The 13,034-nt window shown below is 40.1% G+C and overlaps 1 protein-coding gene across 9 annotated transcripts in view; it reads left to right on the top strand.

Moving 5' to 3' along the window:
- SLC66A2 (solute carrier family 66 member 2) overlaps positions 1-13,034 on the top strand; it is a 122,510-nt gene that overhangs the window by 14,815 nt on the left and 94,661 nt on the right. For 7 of the 9 annotated variants that reach the window (XR_005224377.2, XR_006288632.1, XR_006288633.1 and 4 more), the window contains exon 4: positions 4,857-4,910. The exons of the other annotated variants lie outside the window; for them this stretch is intronic. Coding sequence is in view for 4 of the 7 variants with exons in the window: in XM_037892992.2 (XP_037748920.1) it covers positions 4,857-4,910 (54 nt within the window). In the remaining 3 variants the exon portion in view is untranslated. The remainder of the gene's footprint in view (positions 1-4,856; positions 4,911-13,034) is intronic. 9 annotated transcript variants of the gene reach the window in all.

The following is a 13,034-nucleotide window of genomic DNA, read 5'->3' as shown; positions in this document are numbered from 1 at the left end:
GTATTTTTAAAATGGTTCTTAGTTCAGTCTAGAAAATAAGAGTGCTCTTTAATATTTTATGTCAAACCCTAGAAAGTAGTGGAAGTCATGCTACTCTGCCAGCCTTGATGATGCTAAGATCTAGAGTTTTCACTGTGCTTTTCTGCCAAGTCTCTGTATTACAGAAGCACTTGTCACTGGCCAGTGTCAGAAGCCATATCTTGCTATTGCCAATGCTGTGTCTTGCTTGCACATAAAATATTTTATTTCTTGTTACCACATTTGCTGTCAAAATAGGGAGTGATGGTGTGTCACTATTACAGGTTTATCGAAGTGTACGTATTGTACAACACTTCCTATGGTCTTGCAGTCCTTTTTTTTGTGTGTGGAAATTTCCAATCTGGGCCAGAATATCATTTGTTGTTAATCTAAGGCAGTGATACTCAGACCTCTGTGGTTCAGGAGCCATTTTAGCGATCAGCGTTACCCAAAAGAGCCATGGTAGTATGAATTCATTGTTTCATTTTCTCTCTCTCTGTCTTATTTATTATTAATATTTATTCTCATAGCAAAATGACTGAAAAAGTATTCTACAGTTAGTTAATAACATAGTAAAAGCATCCTGAGTGGTTGATAACTTAAATTAGTTAATAATTAAATCACAGTGCTTTAATATCATGTGCTGCAAAGAGACACATTAAAGAGCCACTCCCGAGCCTCAGTCTGAGTATCACTGATCTAAGGGCTTGCCCACACAGTGGGGTAATGTGCTTTATGGCGGTAAAGCGCACTAACATGCTGGGCATGAATTAGTCTGTATAGACCCTGCTGGTGCGCTTTAATGTGATATTGTTTGAAATGGTACTGCGGTAAAGCGCACTAGGGAGCCTTCAGTGTGCGCCAGCAGGGTCCTGGAGGACCAATTAATGTACAGCATGTTGGAGCGCTTCAGAAATAACATCCCTATAGAGGACATTATACCCCACCATGTAGACAAACTCAAATCATTTTGTTAAAAAAGATGTAACTTTATGGCAACTCTCTTCCAGTTTGGAAATGTAACAATTGCTGACCTCTGGTTTTGTTGTTTGGCTTGTACGTTCCCTGTTTTTATGTTTCTCCTGTTCCTGCTGCTCCTGGGCTATAAAACTGTTGGCTTCTTTTCAGTTGTTTTGCCAATATGGACATATAATTTGCGCTCTTGATCTGTTTTCTTCCTTCTCTTACCCTAAAAACTGAGGGCTTGATCCAGCTCCAAATTGCTGCAGCCTTTCCAGGCAGAGGGAGCCCTACAGCAGGGTTATTTATTTAATAGAAAGATAGGCCTGCTCTGCAAACCTATTCCCATTCCCACTCAGTGGTTTCTGTGGAGCGTGCTGTGAAGCTGCCCAGGTAAAGTGAGATCATGAAGAACGTTCGCTCATCTGCAACTCTCAATACTCTGACCCATCCATTTTTCTCCTCTACAGTCTGAGGCTGCATTGTCTGCAAGATTTATCACAGGCTGGGAAAACGAGTGACTTTAGATCTGGCCTCATTTAGCAGAGATTTAAAAACTGGACGTATTGGGAGGGGAACAGCCAGCTCTTTGCCTCTAGATACCTGTTGGTTGGAAGCAGAGGGCTTCCTCTTCAGATTGCCCTTTGTGGGACTAAGGGGGTAAGTCTTCAAGCCAGATTGTCCTCTTTCCCCCTCCCTCCTTCTCTAGCAGGCTGCCTCAATACATGTCGGTGGATGCATATCCAATTCAGTTTCAGCCACTATCTTTTTTTGATTTAATGACTGGCATTCAGTCACCTAGTGAAAGAATTGGGTTCTTCATCAGCCTGTAAGGTAACTTGCAGAGCATACGCAGTGTTATGCCATATCATTTCCCAAGAACCAGTTTTCCATATATTCACCAAAGAGAACAATTTTGCCTGTTGTTTTGGGCCTTCTCTCTTTTTTTTGCAGCATGAAGCTCACTGTACTTTATGCAAACTTTTGTTATTAGAACCGCACGGTGCAACTAAATGTCTCTCATGGCTTTCATACATGCGATTAACTTCTAAGTGATGGGAAGGTTAAACCAGTGATATTTTCATATAAGAAAGATGTACAAGTTGAAAAAGTATTAATGCTGAGGATCTTATGATTCACTGTCGGAAGTAATGTACTGTCTTGAAACTGTTTGTGCTATTTACCATTCTGGGCATACATACATAGTTCAGGAGAGGAAGAATGATCTTGTGGGTGAAGCACAGGAGCTGGGAATCCGATGACCTGCGTTCCTAAACCTGACTCTCCCATGGTTTTCCCATCTGATCCTGAGTTTTCTCTGTACCTAGTTTTCTCCATATCTCACGCAGATGATGGGAAGCTAAATTTCAGTTTGATGCTTTTGAGATCCCTGGATGGAAGGCGCTAGGTTATGGATTGCAGTATCCGAATAATAAGATCAATATCACTATGTTTTTGTATTTAAATCTTTCTACCCATTCCTTCTTCCAGCCTCTTTCCTAATACCTCTACAACATAATTCAGATTAAAAAGTGAGCCTGTCCTCGCTCTGTCTTCACTTTCGCGGAGGCCTTATATTTCGTTCTAATAATCCTGGTGCACATTTGACCAGTGAGTCTTGAGTTATCCTGGAGTAGCATGTTTTTTTTTTTTTTTTCTATTCCGCCAAATAATCCCTGCTAAATAACTAGTTCACGAGGAAGCCAATCTTTTTCTTAGCTTCCAAAGCAATAACAAGGTCTCTCTCCTAATCCAGAGGACAGCTTTTATGAGCTCAAGCAAGTTATGCTAAGTCCTCTGGCTTGAAGTACATTTTAGTGTTTAGTTAACCGTGTATCCACAAAGCCATTTAATGTGAATAGTGTACAGTTCTGGCACTTCCATTTATGTGGGAATCTTTTGCAACTTTAAAAGTTCACTCCCCTTGGACTGGCTTGACTGTCTCCTTGGAGAGCCTCCGCCCTGGCTGGGTATTAGGGAGACTTATTTTCTCCACTTTAAAAAAAAAACCCACCACCACCACCACCAGGAAATGATTTCCCCCCTCACCCCCGCTCCCCCAGAGCGTCTAGGAAAGATTTGTTTTCTCATGCATACATTTTGTTATCCTTTATTTACAGGCATTAACCAAGAGGAGATTACAGCCCAAAACAATCAAACACTTGCTAAAAATAGGCTTCAGAAAACATTTTTTTTTGGTTTTTGTTTTAAATCCTCAGTAATAGGATAATTCTCTCTCAAATGGAAGAACATGATCAAACTGTGCGGTGACACCTAGTGTTAGGATGAGGCAGACCCTAGATAGTGCCAGCAAGCCCTCCTTTTCTTTTGTCTCTTTCTTAATTCCATTTTTTATTTGTGGATATCCTGACACCATTGTAGTGGTAACAATAGCCCTCCACAGCTGAGTTTAAATTGGTGTCTGCAGCAGCAGTGTACTGTATAGATGTCTCCTTCAGTACAGAATGGCTCAAGGTTGGATTTATTTGTTTATTTTTAATCTCTCTTCTTGTACAAACCTGCTTAGCAGTGAGAGTCCTGTTGTATACCACAGTGCAACTATGCTGGAAGGCCAAGATGTTGAAAGTGACTGTTGATTTTGGGTACGTCAATTCTGAGGCATCAGAGTTGAGACTGTTTAAAGGGGCCTGATGGTCAGGCAATATCCAAGCAACCACCCTCTGAAAATCATGTTCCTGTTAAAATGGCTCAAGCTGGGTACCCAAAAGTAGAGGCAGCTAAAATTACCAGTCACTTTTTGAAAATCTTGGCAGAGTAGGAGAACCATCCTAGATACAGCTAGGGCCAATGTAATGCAGAGATTTGTTTCCTCCCCTACCCCCCCACCCCAAATCTTGATTATGCCCCAAGAACCTTTGCCCTGGTGTGTCGGTAACTGCCAGGCACCCCTAAATATTCTAACTTTGCTTACAACCAGTGGGGAGTTTGTTATGGGGATGGTCTATTCTGTTGGTGTGATGCCTTAAGTCTATTTTGCCTAACCCTAAAGCCACCCTTGCTGTGTAATTATTTGTATTCCTGTAGTGCTTAGGGGCCAAGGAGCACGGGGGCTCCATTATTGCTTCAGTTTATTTCTTCCTGTCATTTAATTTTGGACCTTGTCTTCCCTCAACCTGATGCTATCTTAACTTCTTTTTACAACTTGTCCCTTACTTTAACACTGTGTTCCCTTGAAGGGCTTTATTAACAGCACTGGCAATAGTCTTGGGTAGTATGTGGTTTTCATATGGAATTCAGGCTTACAGAGGAAGGTTTGGATCAAATTAAATGGTTCAGCATATGGAACACTTGAAGTGGTGATTTGGTCTCTGTCTTTGTTAATGCGAGTGGCCAAACCTGTAGCTAAACAGTTAAACCAGTTGGAAGTGTTGTAGAAAAGGGTTTCCTCCAGAACGTGAGGCAGCCCTATCCTGTTTTATTTCTTTATTTGCTCCTACATGATTCTTTCCTGAAAGTTTCTTCCATCTTCACATTTAACTCAGGCACAGGAATAAAAATAAGCAATTTAAGCTTTCTCTCACTGAAAAGTTTATAAATATTTGTACATTGCTTTGAAGAGGGTCACATGTTACACTGTCTCTATTCTCTCCTCCCCTTTATTATTTTATTTTAAATTGCTGTTATTTCTCACAGTGAGGCCATCAGTGATTTCCTTCCCCTTTATCCCTCCCTAAAATCTTGGGAAAAATCCTATAGACAGCATGGAAACTAAAACTTTTTGCATGTTTTTTTAATCAGCAAGATATGTACTAATTAAGCTTAAAATAAAACAAACTAAAAGACCATCTACTGTATTGACTCAGATTAGTTTGTTTTGTCTTTTCGTCCTCTCTTCTCAATTTATTTTTCTTATGTAGCTGCAGATAGTAAAGATGAAGAAATCAAAGCACCTCCAAAGAGATCCTATCTGGGTATGTACTGTACAAACCCACGCTGCATGAGGTTGCCATCTGAAACATAATTCATGCTTTGCTACTTTTTGTTTTGTGTGTTTGGTTTTTTCCTTTTTTGTCATTTTAGAAATGATTGCATGATGGCCATTTCTACAGAGAATGTTTATGCTATCTTTTCTTCAGATACTAACATCTATCTGTTTTGCAGTTTTAACTTTCATAGAGGAAAAGATGCTTTCAGTTCCCTTCCAGAAACCATTTTTTTTTTTCTGGAGGTAACTGAATTGCCATTTCATCCCATCATTCTTCTCAATTGTATTTTGATCTTTTTCCTGCCCCATTAGAGAAACAAAACAGTATTTATATAATAGAAATTATTAACCAGCATGACCTACGTGGGGATCTTCTCCTCACCTCACCAAAATAGGAACTTTTCTTCTTTCTGTTTCCCACACAGTCCCCCAGAAAGGCGAGACTGTGTGAAGCAAGCTATAAAAAAAAAAAAATATGGGAGCAGCTTTCAGCCAGGAGAAATGTTAGCTGCTCACACAGCAACACAGCAAATAAGGATTTCCCTATAGCCTCTCAAGTTCAGCAAAATGAAAATGGCTTACAACAACGTTTATTTATGAAGCTTTCCTGTCACATCCCTCATTTTCAGCAGGGCATCCTCTGTATCGCTGTTGGGAGCGGGGAGGGATTTATAGCCCCATACACACTTTGAAGGCCCCCCGTCACCATCTGGATTCATGTTTTTGGAATCCATTCTAAGATTTTGAATGTTCTTTAGCTAGACAGAGAGATTGAGAAATATGATGTGCACCCTGCCTTTGTGTCATTTCCAGCTCTTAGAAGCCTGAAGATTCAGAGACCATGGCGGTGTCTTAGCCAGGCTACCTTAGTTTAAGGAGTTTAGATACCACTTTATACAAGGTCTCAGATATCTCTAAACACAGAAGTTGCACCAATTTAACATAAGTTGTTTGTTAAACCTATTTAGTTTGGTGCAATCTTCCCATGTAGACACTCTTATTTTGGAGCAAGAGGACCCTTTTTCAATTTTGGTTAAGTTGGTAAGAAATCAGTTTTAAAGGAAGTCAACATAGGGCCCTCTTGTTCCAGAATAAGAGTACCTAAATTGGGTTTTGAATCAGTATTACTGAATCTGTTTGTAAATGTAATCAAATTGGTGTTTGGCTTGTATGTAGACAAACCCTGACAGAGACAGAAACATTTCTGTATGGTGGTGCAATGCAGAGCACTTTCCTTAGGCCATTGGATCAGTCCTGTGTATCGGCTGATCTTTAATGGAGCATGTATTCAAGAAATGCAATTGTCCTCTTCTGGATTTTTCCGATTGGAAAAAAAATATTTCATAACATTCCAAAAGTGCATGTTGGTTTAATGCCAGTAATTTGCAAAGCACCTTTTCCTATTGTATCTCTTTCAAAAAAACATTTTTCTGGGCTTTGCATCAAATAATATTTGTTTTGCTGTTTAGTTTGCAGTCATTCTCACTGGCTTATGTCAAAATAGACTCACCTATAGAATGTAAACTTGAATCTTACCCCATTTTTAACATGCTTACATTCTTGTTTTCTTTATTCACGAAAGCTTTATTATTTATGGTATCATAGCTAAAAAATGCAATCTGTTTACTTGTTGAAGGATGGCTTATTCGGAGTGCTTCAGGGAACCATAAGAAAATAGAGAAACGATTTAGTAGCTACATTTTGCTTATGTCTTTTAACGGATTACAAGTTTCTAAATACAGACACCTGGTTTTCAGTAAACAATGGGACCTGAATGTCTGTATGAAAATCTGCTGAAACTTACAGTTGGGTCCCTTGATATCTGTGACAAGCAGTTTCTGAAATGAACTTCAACTTGCTTAGGAAAACAGGACAGATCAAAAGAAGTAGTCAGACTGCATTTTGATGAAACAGGAAGAACAGTTTTTCAGGAATGCAAAAAGTTTAATGATTGGGTTTTGGGTACCTATTCTATGTATGTTTCTGTTTCTTTAAACTGGATATTTTAAATTAGTATAAATCTGTTTAAAATAGTTCTGAGGTAGAGGGGTGTGTGTGTGATTACATGTATACAATATCCTACTAGATTCAGAAGGTTTGCATGGGAGAAACTCTGCTTTATTGGGCTATAGTGAGACTAGTCATATTTTGGTTTACACAGGATTTGTTTAATTGAATTACGACCTGCTTATGTCTTTATAGCAGTGCTTTGTTTGTTCAGAGCCATGGGAATCTCACTAAAAATGTATGTAAGGAGGTGTTTGGTTTTTTGGCTCAGAGGTTTGTGCATTCCTTTACCTCTCTTAATGAATTTAGCAGACCATTTTTTCAAAAAAGTTATTACAACTGGGCTTCCTGCCTCTCACTTCAAGTTTCAGTTCCCTAAAAACTATTTAGTGTTTCTAGGCTTTGGGAGTCATTACATCTCTTTTGCAAAAGCATGGTAAGCATACAGTATATTGTATTCATTTTAACTTAAGTTCAGTTAGCCCTGGAAGTCGTTTAATTGCAGGATGATTAGAGTGTTAAAGTGGAAAATATTGCTCACTCTGCTGTATCAATAGATCTGTGGGGGAATTGGTAGATAAATGCTGATACTGAAGCTGTCCTCTGTCACCACCCTTGAATCAGAAACTGAGCCTTTGCTATGCCCACTGGTGTCTCTCTTTAGGCATATTTATTGTCAGTATTCCAGCAAACCACTTAATGCTACTGTTCCTCCACACACACGTTAACTGCAAAAGCTTTTATCAGACACTTGACTCTGAAAGCTGACTGCCTAGATTCTGTTATACTAAGGGGCAGATCCTCAGTTGGTGTCATAGCTCCATTGACGTCAACAGTTATGACAATTTACACCAGCTTTGGCTCTGCCCTATGGTATGTAGCTTCCTGTTTTCATATAGAAACAAAATTATTCCCAGTTGTTCCAGGAAAAGGAAGATCTAAGTAGCAACAGTTCTGAAGAAACTTTATTTAAAACAAACAAAACAGTGGCTCTAGTTTTACACATTGCCTGTTGGTGTATGTGAAGATTAGCATGAGAGCTAAATTAAAGTACTACCTCGGTACTGCTTGCTCATTAAGAAAGCCAAGGCGTTTTCTTCAGCCAGTCAGTTTGTCACTTGCTGAAATGCTTTAGAATAAATGTGGATGTTTTTGTTCTCTCCTGTATTGAGATGCAAGTTCTTGCCTGCATTTTGAGCCCTTGAAATGAGATCTGGATATTTTGGGGGAGACAGGACATACAAGACACTGGATCAAGGTGGTTAGATCTTTGAAGATATTTTTGTAGCTCTGTGGTATTCTCAGTAGTGCAGTGTGCATGTGTTTAGCTGGATTTTATAATTTTCAAGTAAATATTTAAACAAATTTGAAGGACGCTGCTGAAAGAAATCACAAGGGTTTCCTTTCTTGTTTACAAAGTTTTATTTTAAATCTTGAAATGAAGTTGTCTTGGTATCTGTCATGCTACTAAGCAGTGTGAGAGTGCTTGCTTGAAGTCTGCTTTCGTCTGGTCCAGAGGACAGTAGAGTCCAAATGATATAGTAGGTGTCCAAAAACAACGTAGATTAATTGTACATCAGTACAATAATATGGAAAACTATAGTTTTAAAAAAGTTGTATATGTGAAACCAGAATATGTCTGTGTAAACAAATTCATTTTAGGAGGTTCTTGTGTAAAAACAAATGGGAAAAACCAGTGATGGATTGATTAGTTAGTTGGCCTGTGGATACTAAGTGTGAACTGCTGCTACACTACATGCAGCGGTGAGTATAATATGACAACTGAGGTAACTCACTCTCTCACTCTCCAACCGTTGTCCTGTTCATTTCTTTCCTCCAGTTAGAAGACCAATAACCTAGTTGCTTCTCTGTGGAATTTGGAGTGTGTTGGGTCTATCTCTGGGTTATGAGCTTGTGTTGACAAATATATAGGAAAGCACCATGAACATATGTGGGTGCTATATAAATAATATAATGGATAAGCAGATATATACACAGTCTGCTCCTCTGTTTGGTCCTTTACCATAATGATTAGAGTTGAAGACAGGGCAGAGCCAAACTTTCTATCAGCCAATCATGTGGCTTCTTCTTTGATTTTGTTTTGTTTGTCTGTCTGGGGAGTTTAGGGAAAAAGAGACAATTACAGATCTCTGTGCACCACTGCTACGTGTGTGCTTGTTTATCTAAAAAATTGTGGCTGTTGCTGGGTTTGGCTGCTACCACTTAGCACTGACCCTAGGAACTGTATATGGGCAAGAGGGGCTTTATTATCCCTTCTGCCAACTCTGCACTTCTCCAAAATTACGATGTCCTCCTTTAGACTGATTTTTTTTTTAAAATTTGTATGCATTACCATAGCATGAATGTGTATCATTAGGGTTTTTTATTAGGGTTATTTTCCTAATATAAAGTTAGAAGTCCAAGGGATCCAGATCTGCTTTGGTTGAAGTGGTAGCATTCGGTGGTGCAGGATCTCCTAACTTATGCAATTAACTATTGTCTGATAACTGGCATATCCTCCAGCTTGTCCTGTTGTATTAAAGTTGTAGTTCTGTGTAAGGGCCTCTCCTGCATTTATTACTGTCTTATTCTTTTTGTGATCTCCCTGAAAAGGAAATGGAAGATGAAGAATGGAGTGACAGCGTTTTGAGCTTGTAGAAGTATATCCTTATTAAAATGAGGTGCTCTTTGGTCACCCGTGCATAGCCCTGTTGCCACATATGAAGCAGTGGGAACCACTGATAGATCATCTGCTTTCCAGAAAGTAGCTGTAACTGGGTCATCTAATGTGATTTCCCCCCCCGCTTGCTGTTCAGGTTACTCTAAATAGATTTGATTAATATCACTACAAATAGGACTGAATTAAACTAAATATTTTAAGAAAAAAGGTGGAATTTGCTTAAGAATCTTGAAAGCTAAACAGAGAATTTTTACAGCTACACATCCAGAGAGAAAGTGACTAGTTTTGTTGTAAAAGAAATAACATCATAAAGCTAATGATATTAAAATCCTTGACAACCCCCACCTCCCCAGTATTTGTAAACAAAATATATTTTGGGTCCATTTATCTGTTTTTTAGATTCAGAAATGGAATTCTTTTAAAAACTTCAAAGAACTTTTTAAGATAGATCCTTCTTTAGTTCTATAGATCTAATTCTGCTTTAACAGGAAGTCTTTTTGTGTGTGTCTGTTCATGTGAGCTCTCTTTTAGAAATCTAGAGGAATTATTCAGTATAATGATGGCATGCCTTTATACAAGCGTATCTTGGACTATAGAAGTTATGAGAAGAAAACTATGAATTTCACTGTATGTGTTTAATTCTTATATTTAGGGTATATACTTAGGTGTTTTCTCTTTCAGATTTCTTTTAGATAAGGACAGTAGAGAAAATCTTGGTCATGATAATGGAGGGTTGGACTAGATGACCTCCTGAGGTCCCTTCCAACCCTAATATTCTATGATTGTGATCCTTGAAGCCTGGCTTGGTAGTTCAGATTGCAATACTTGGATCAGCCCCTACTTACTCACACAAGAGAGAATATCTTTCAGTCTGCAGCCATTTTTTTTTTTTTTTTTTTTTTTTGAATGTAGAGGGCGGTGGGAAGACCTCTGGTTTAAGCAATAGAAGGGTGAGGCCTCCCATATCTAGGTTTTTGACCCTGATCCAGAGCCCATTGACGTTGAGAGAAAGGTTCCTGTTGGCTTCAATGGGTTTTGGATCAAGACTGGGAAGCTCATCTCCCTTCTAAATGGGCCACAGGAAGGTGGGAGCTGTGGCTGCCAGGCCATTCCTTTTGTGAGGGGAGGGGAGTGTTGTCAGCCGCCAACGTTCAAAATTCATGAACTAGATCCCCCAAAATAATGGATTTGGCCCCAAAATCAAGTAATTAAATAAATCTCATTGTATCTCTTGGTCTGTCTGCGTTGTTTTGTTTTTGAACGCCTCCTGTTCACCCACAGTGTCTGTGACAAGTAGTGTTGCTGAGACACCCAAGTTCTCAAAGTAAGGTGATTTTGACCTCCCTGCAGGAGCTGTTGCTGGCTGGTTGATGGTGCTGAGCGTCTCCCCAGACACAAAAGCTCTAATTAACTATGTGTGTCCCAATCCCATATCTGCCTTTCCAGCCCCAACATCTGCTTATCCTGTTCCTCTCCCTGCCTCTGCTTCTTCTGCAACTCCTGGAGGGGGCGGGGGCAGTGGGATACTCTGTTCTCCCTTCCCAGGGTTGGGGGAAGTGGAGAGGAGCAGAGAGCTGACTGACCCATTTTTCACAGTGGGGAGGGGAATGAGGAGGAGGGTGTGGAGCTGCTGGGCTATTTCTGCTCCTTCCTGTGAGAACGATGTCTGCTTCTCCCTCTTCCCCAGCCTCTGCTCCTGAAGGGAGGAGAGAGAGCTCTGTCGGCTTCCTGTAGCAGCTCTGATTGACTGCTCTTCCCAGGAGATGCGTAATTGGGGAAGGCAGCCAGTCAGAAGGGGTTCCCACAGGCGTGGCTGAAATTTGAGAGAGGGCTGAGTTTCTTCTGTCATTGTGATACTGGCACAAGCCCTGGCCAAAGTCACGTGACTTGCAAAGAAATCACAAGAGCTGGCAGTGCTGGGAGTGGGAATATATTTGTTGTGGGCTTTGTGGAGTTGGGTTTGATAAGAAGGTTTTCCTCGCCCATGCAACTAACCCAGACACCAGTTTGGCCCGAAGGATAAGCAGCTCAGCATCCTTCTGGAGTCTGCAATGCCTATGGAGTCACCTTCATTTGATGAAGAGCTCCCCCCCACCCACTGCTGTTCTGTCAGGCAGTCCTGGAAGAGCACTGTCAAGGCCGATTCCTACTCTGGCACTTGGAGTGGAGAAGGTGGCGGCCTGCAAGGATTCTAAAAATTAATACTGGCCAGCTTTACATATATGCCACTACCTATGAGAAATGGGGTTTGGAGCCCTGCTTTTTTTCCCCATCCCAAAAAGCAGCTTGTTTAGTTCCAGTGTGTACTTGGAGTTAAATAAAATAAAAATTGGTGGGCACTTTAAAGGGAACTCTCCTGATACGGTGTTTCCTGAGATTTTTAGAGTAGGGTGGATGTGACTAGGCATAGAGGTTTTTCTTCCCCTTAGTGGTTACCCCAAGAGCCCTGCTGCATATCTCTCCAGTGATGTCCCTAAGAGACTGCTGAGCCAATGAACAGCCTGAACTTTTGGGGCTTAATTCCCTACTAGAGGCTAATTATGTATGATTGAGTTCATTTAAGCTTAATAACCCCCTTTCTAAAAAGTTGGAAGAGACCATTATCATCATCTTGTCTGGCTTCTTGCATAGTGTCGAGGCTGTAGGGTTTAACCTATTAATTCCTGCAATGAGCTCAATAACTTGTAGATCAACTAGAGTATAATCATCCTCTTTCAGAAACACATCCATTCTTTTTTTTAAAAGGGCCAAGTGATGGAGAGTCTGCTGCTTCCCCAGTAATCTGTTCCAATGGTAAATTATCTTCAGTGTTAGTTTATTATTTTTTTAAATCAGAAAATGTTGTGTTGGTACTGTGTTAAATCAGATGCCTCACAGAACTCTGTGTATTCTATCAACACAACTACCTATCACTAAAACAAGTAATGGTATCTTTGATATAGAGTCCAACCCCTATTCCCTGCTGTTCTTTTTGTCCTTCCTAATGAGGATATAGCCAGTGACTAACATTCACTAACAAGGCTCCAGGATTCAGTAAATGTCATCTTTGTAGTAATTTTTCTGAGACATAAGTATTTCCAATTCCTCATGTTCATTACCCAGCATTGATATGTAGGCAATCAAATAATGTATTCGCTTCACCTCCCTAGAAGAAGGAGAGATAAACAAAGGGGTTGTGCAGTGACCGAAAGCCAAGGCAGGGAACGCTGGGGAAACAGATGCTCTTTTGTATGTCTTGTACAATTTTTAAAATATACTTGGAGTTTACTGTTTGGAAAACTGCAAGGAAGAAATGCAGCTGCAGACCTTCCATGTAGTGGCATTTTGTGCTAAATCAGAAGTACTACAACGAAACTCTACTTGAGGAGGGAGATTTGTGTTGAACCTCCAGTGCCCATCATTGTGCATCAACTCTGCTACTAC

Source organism: Chelonia mydas, chromosome 2 (genome assembly GCF_015237465.2).
Source record: "Chelonia mydas isolate rCheMyd1 chromosome 2, rCheMyd1.pri.v2, whole genome shotgun sequence".
NCBI lineage: Eukaryota > Metazoa > Chordata > Testudines > Cheloniidae > Chelonia > Chelonia mydas.
Note: the sequence above shows the minus strand (reverse complement) of the source record. Positions and strands in the feature narration are given on the sequence as shown.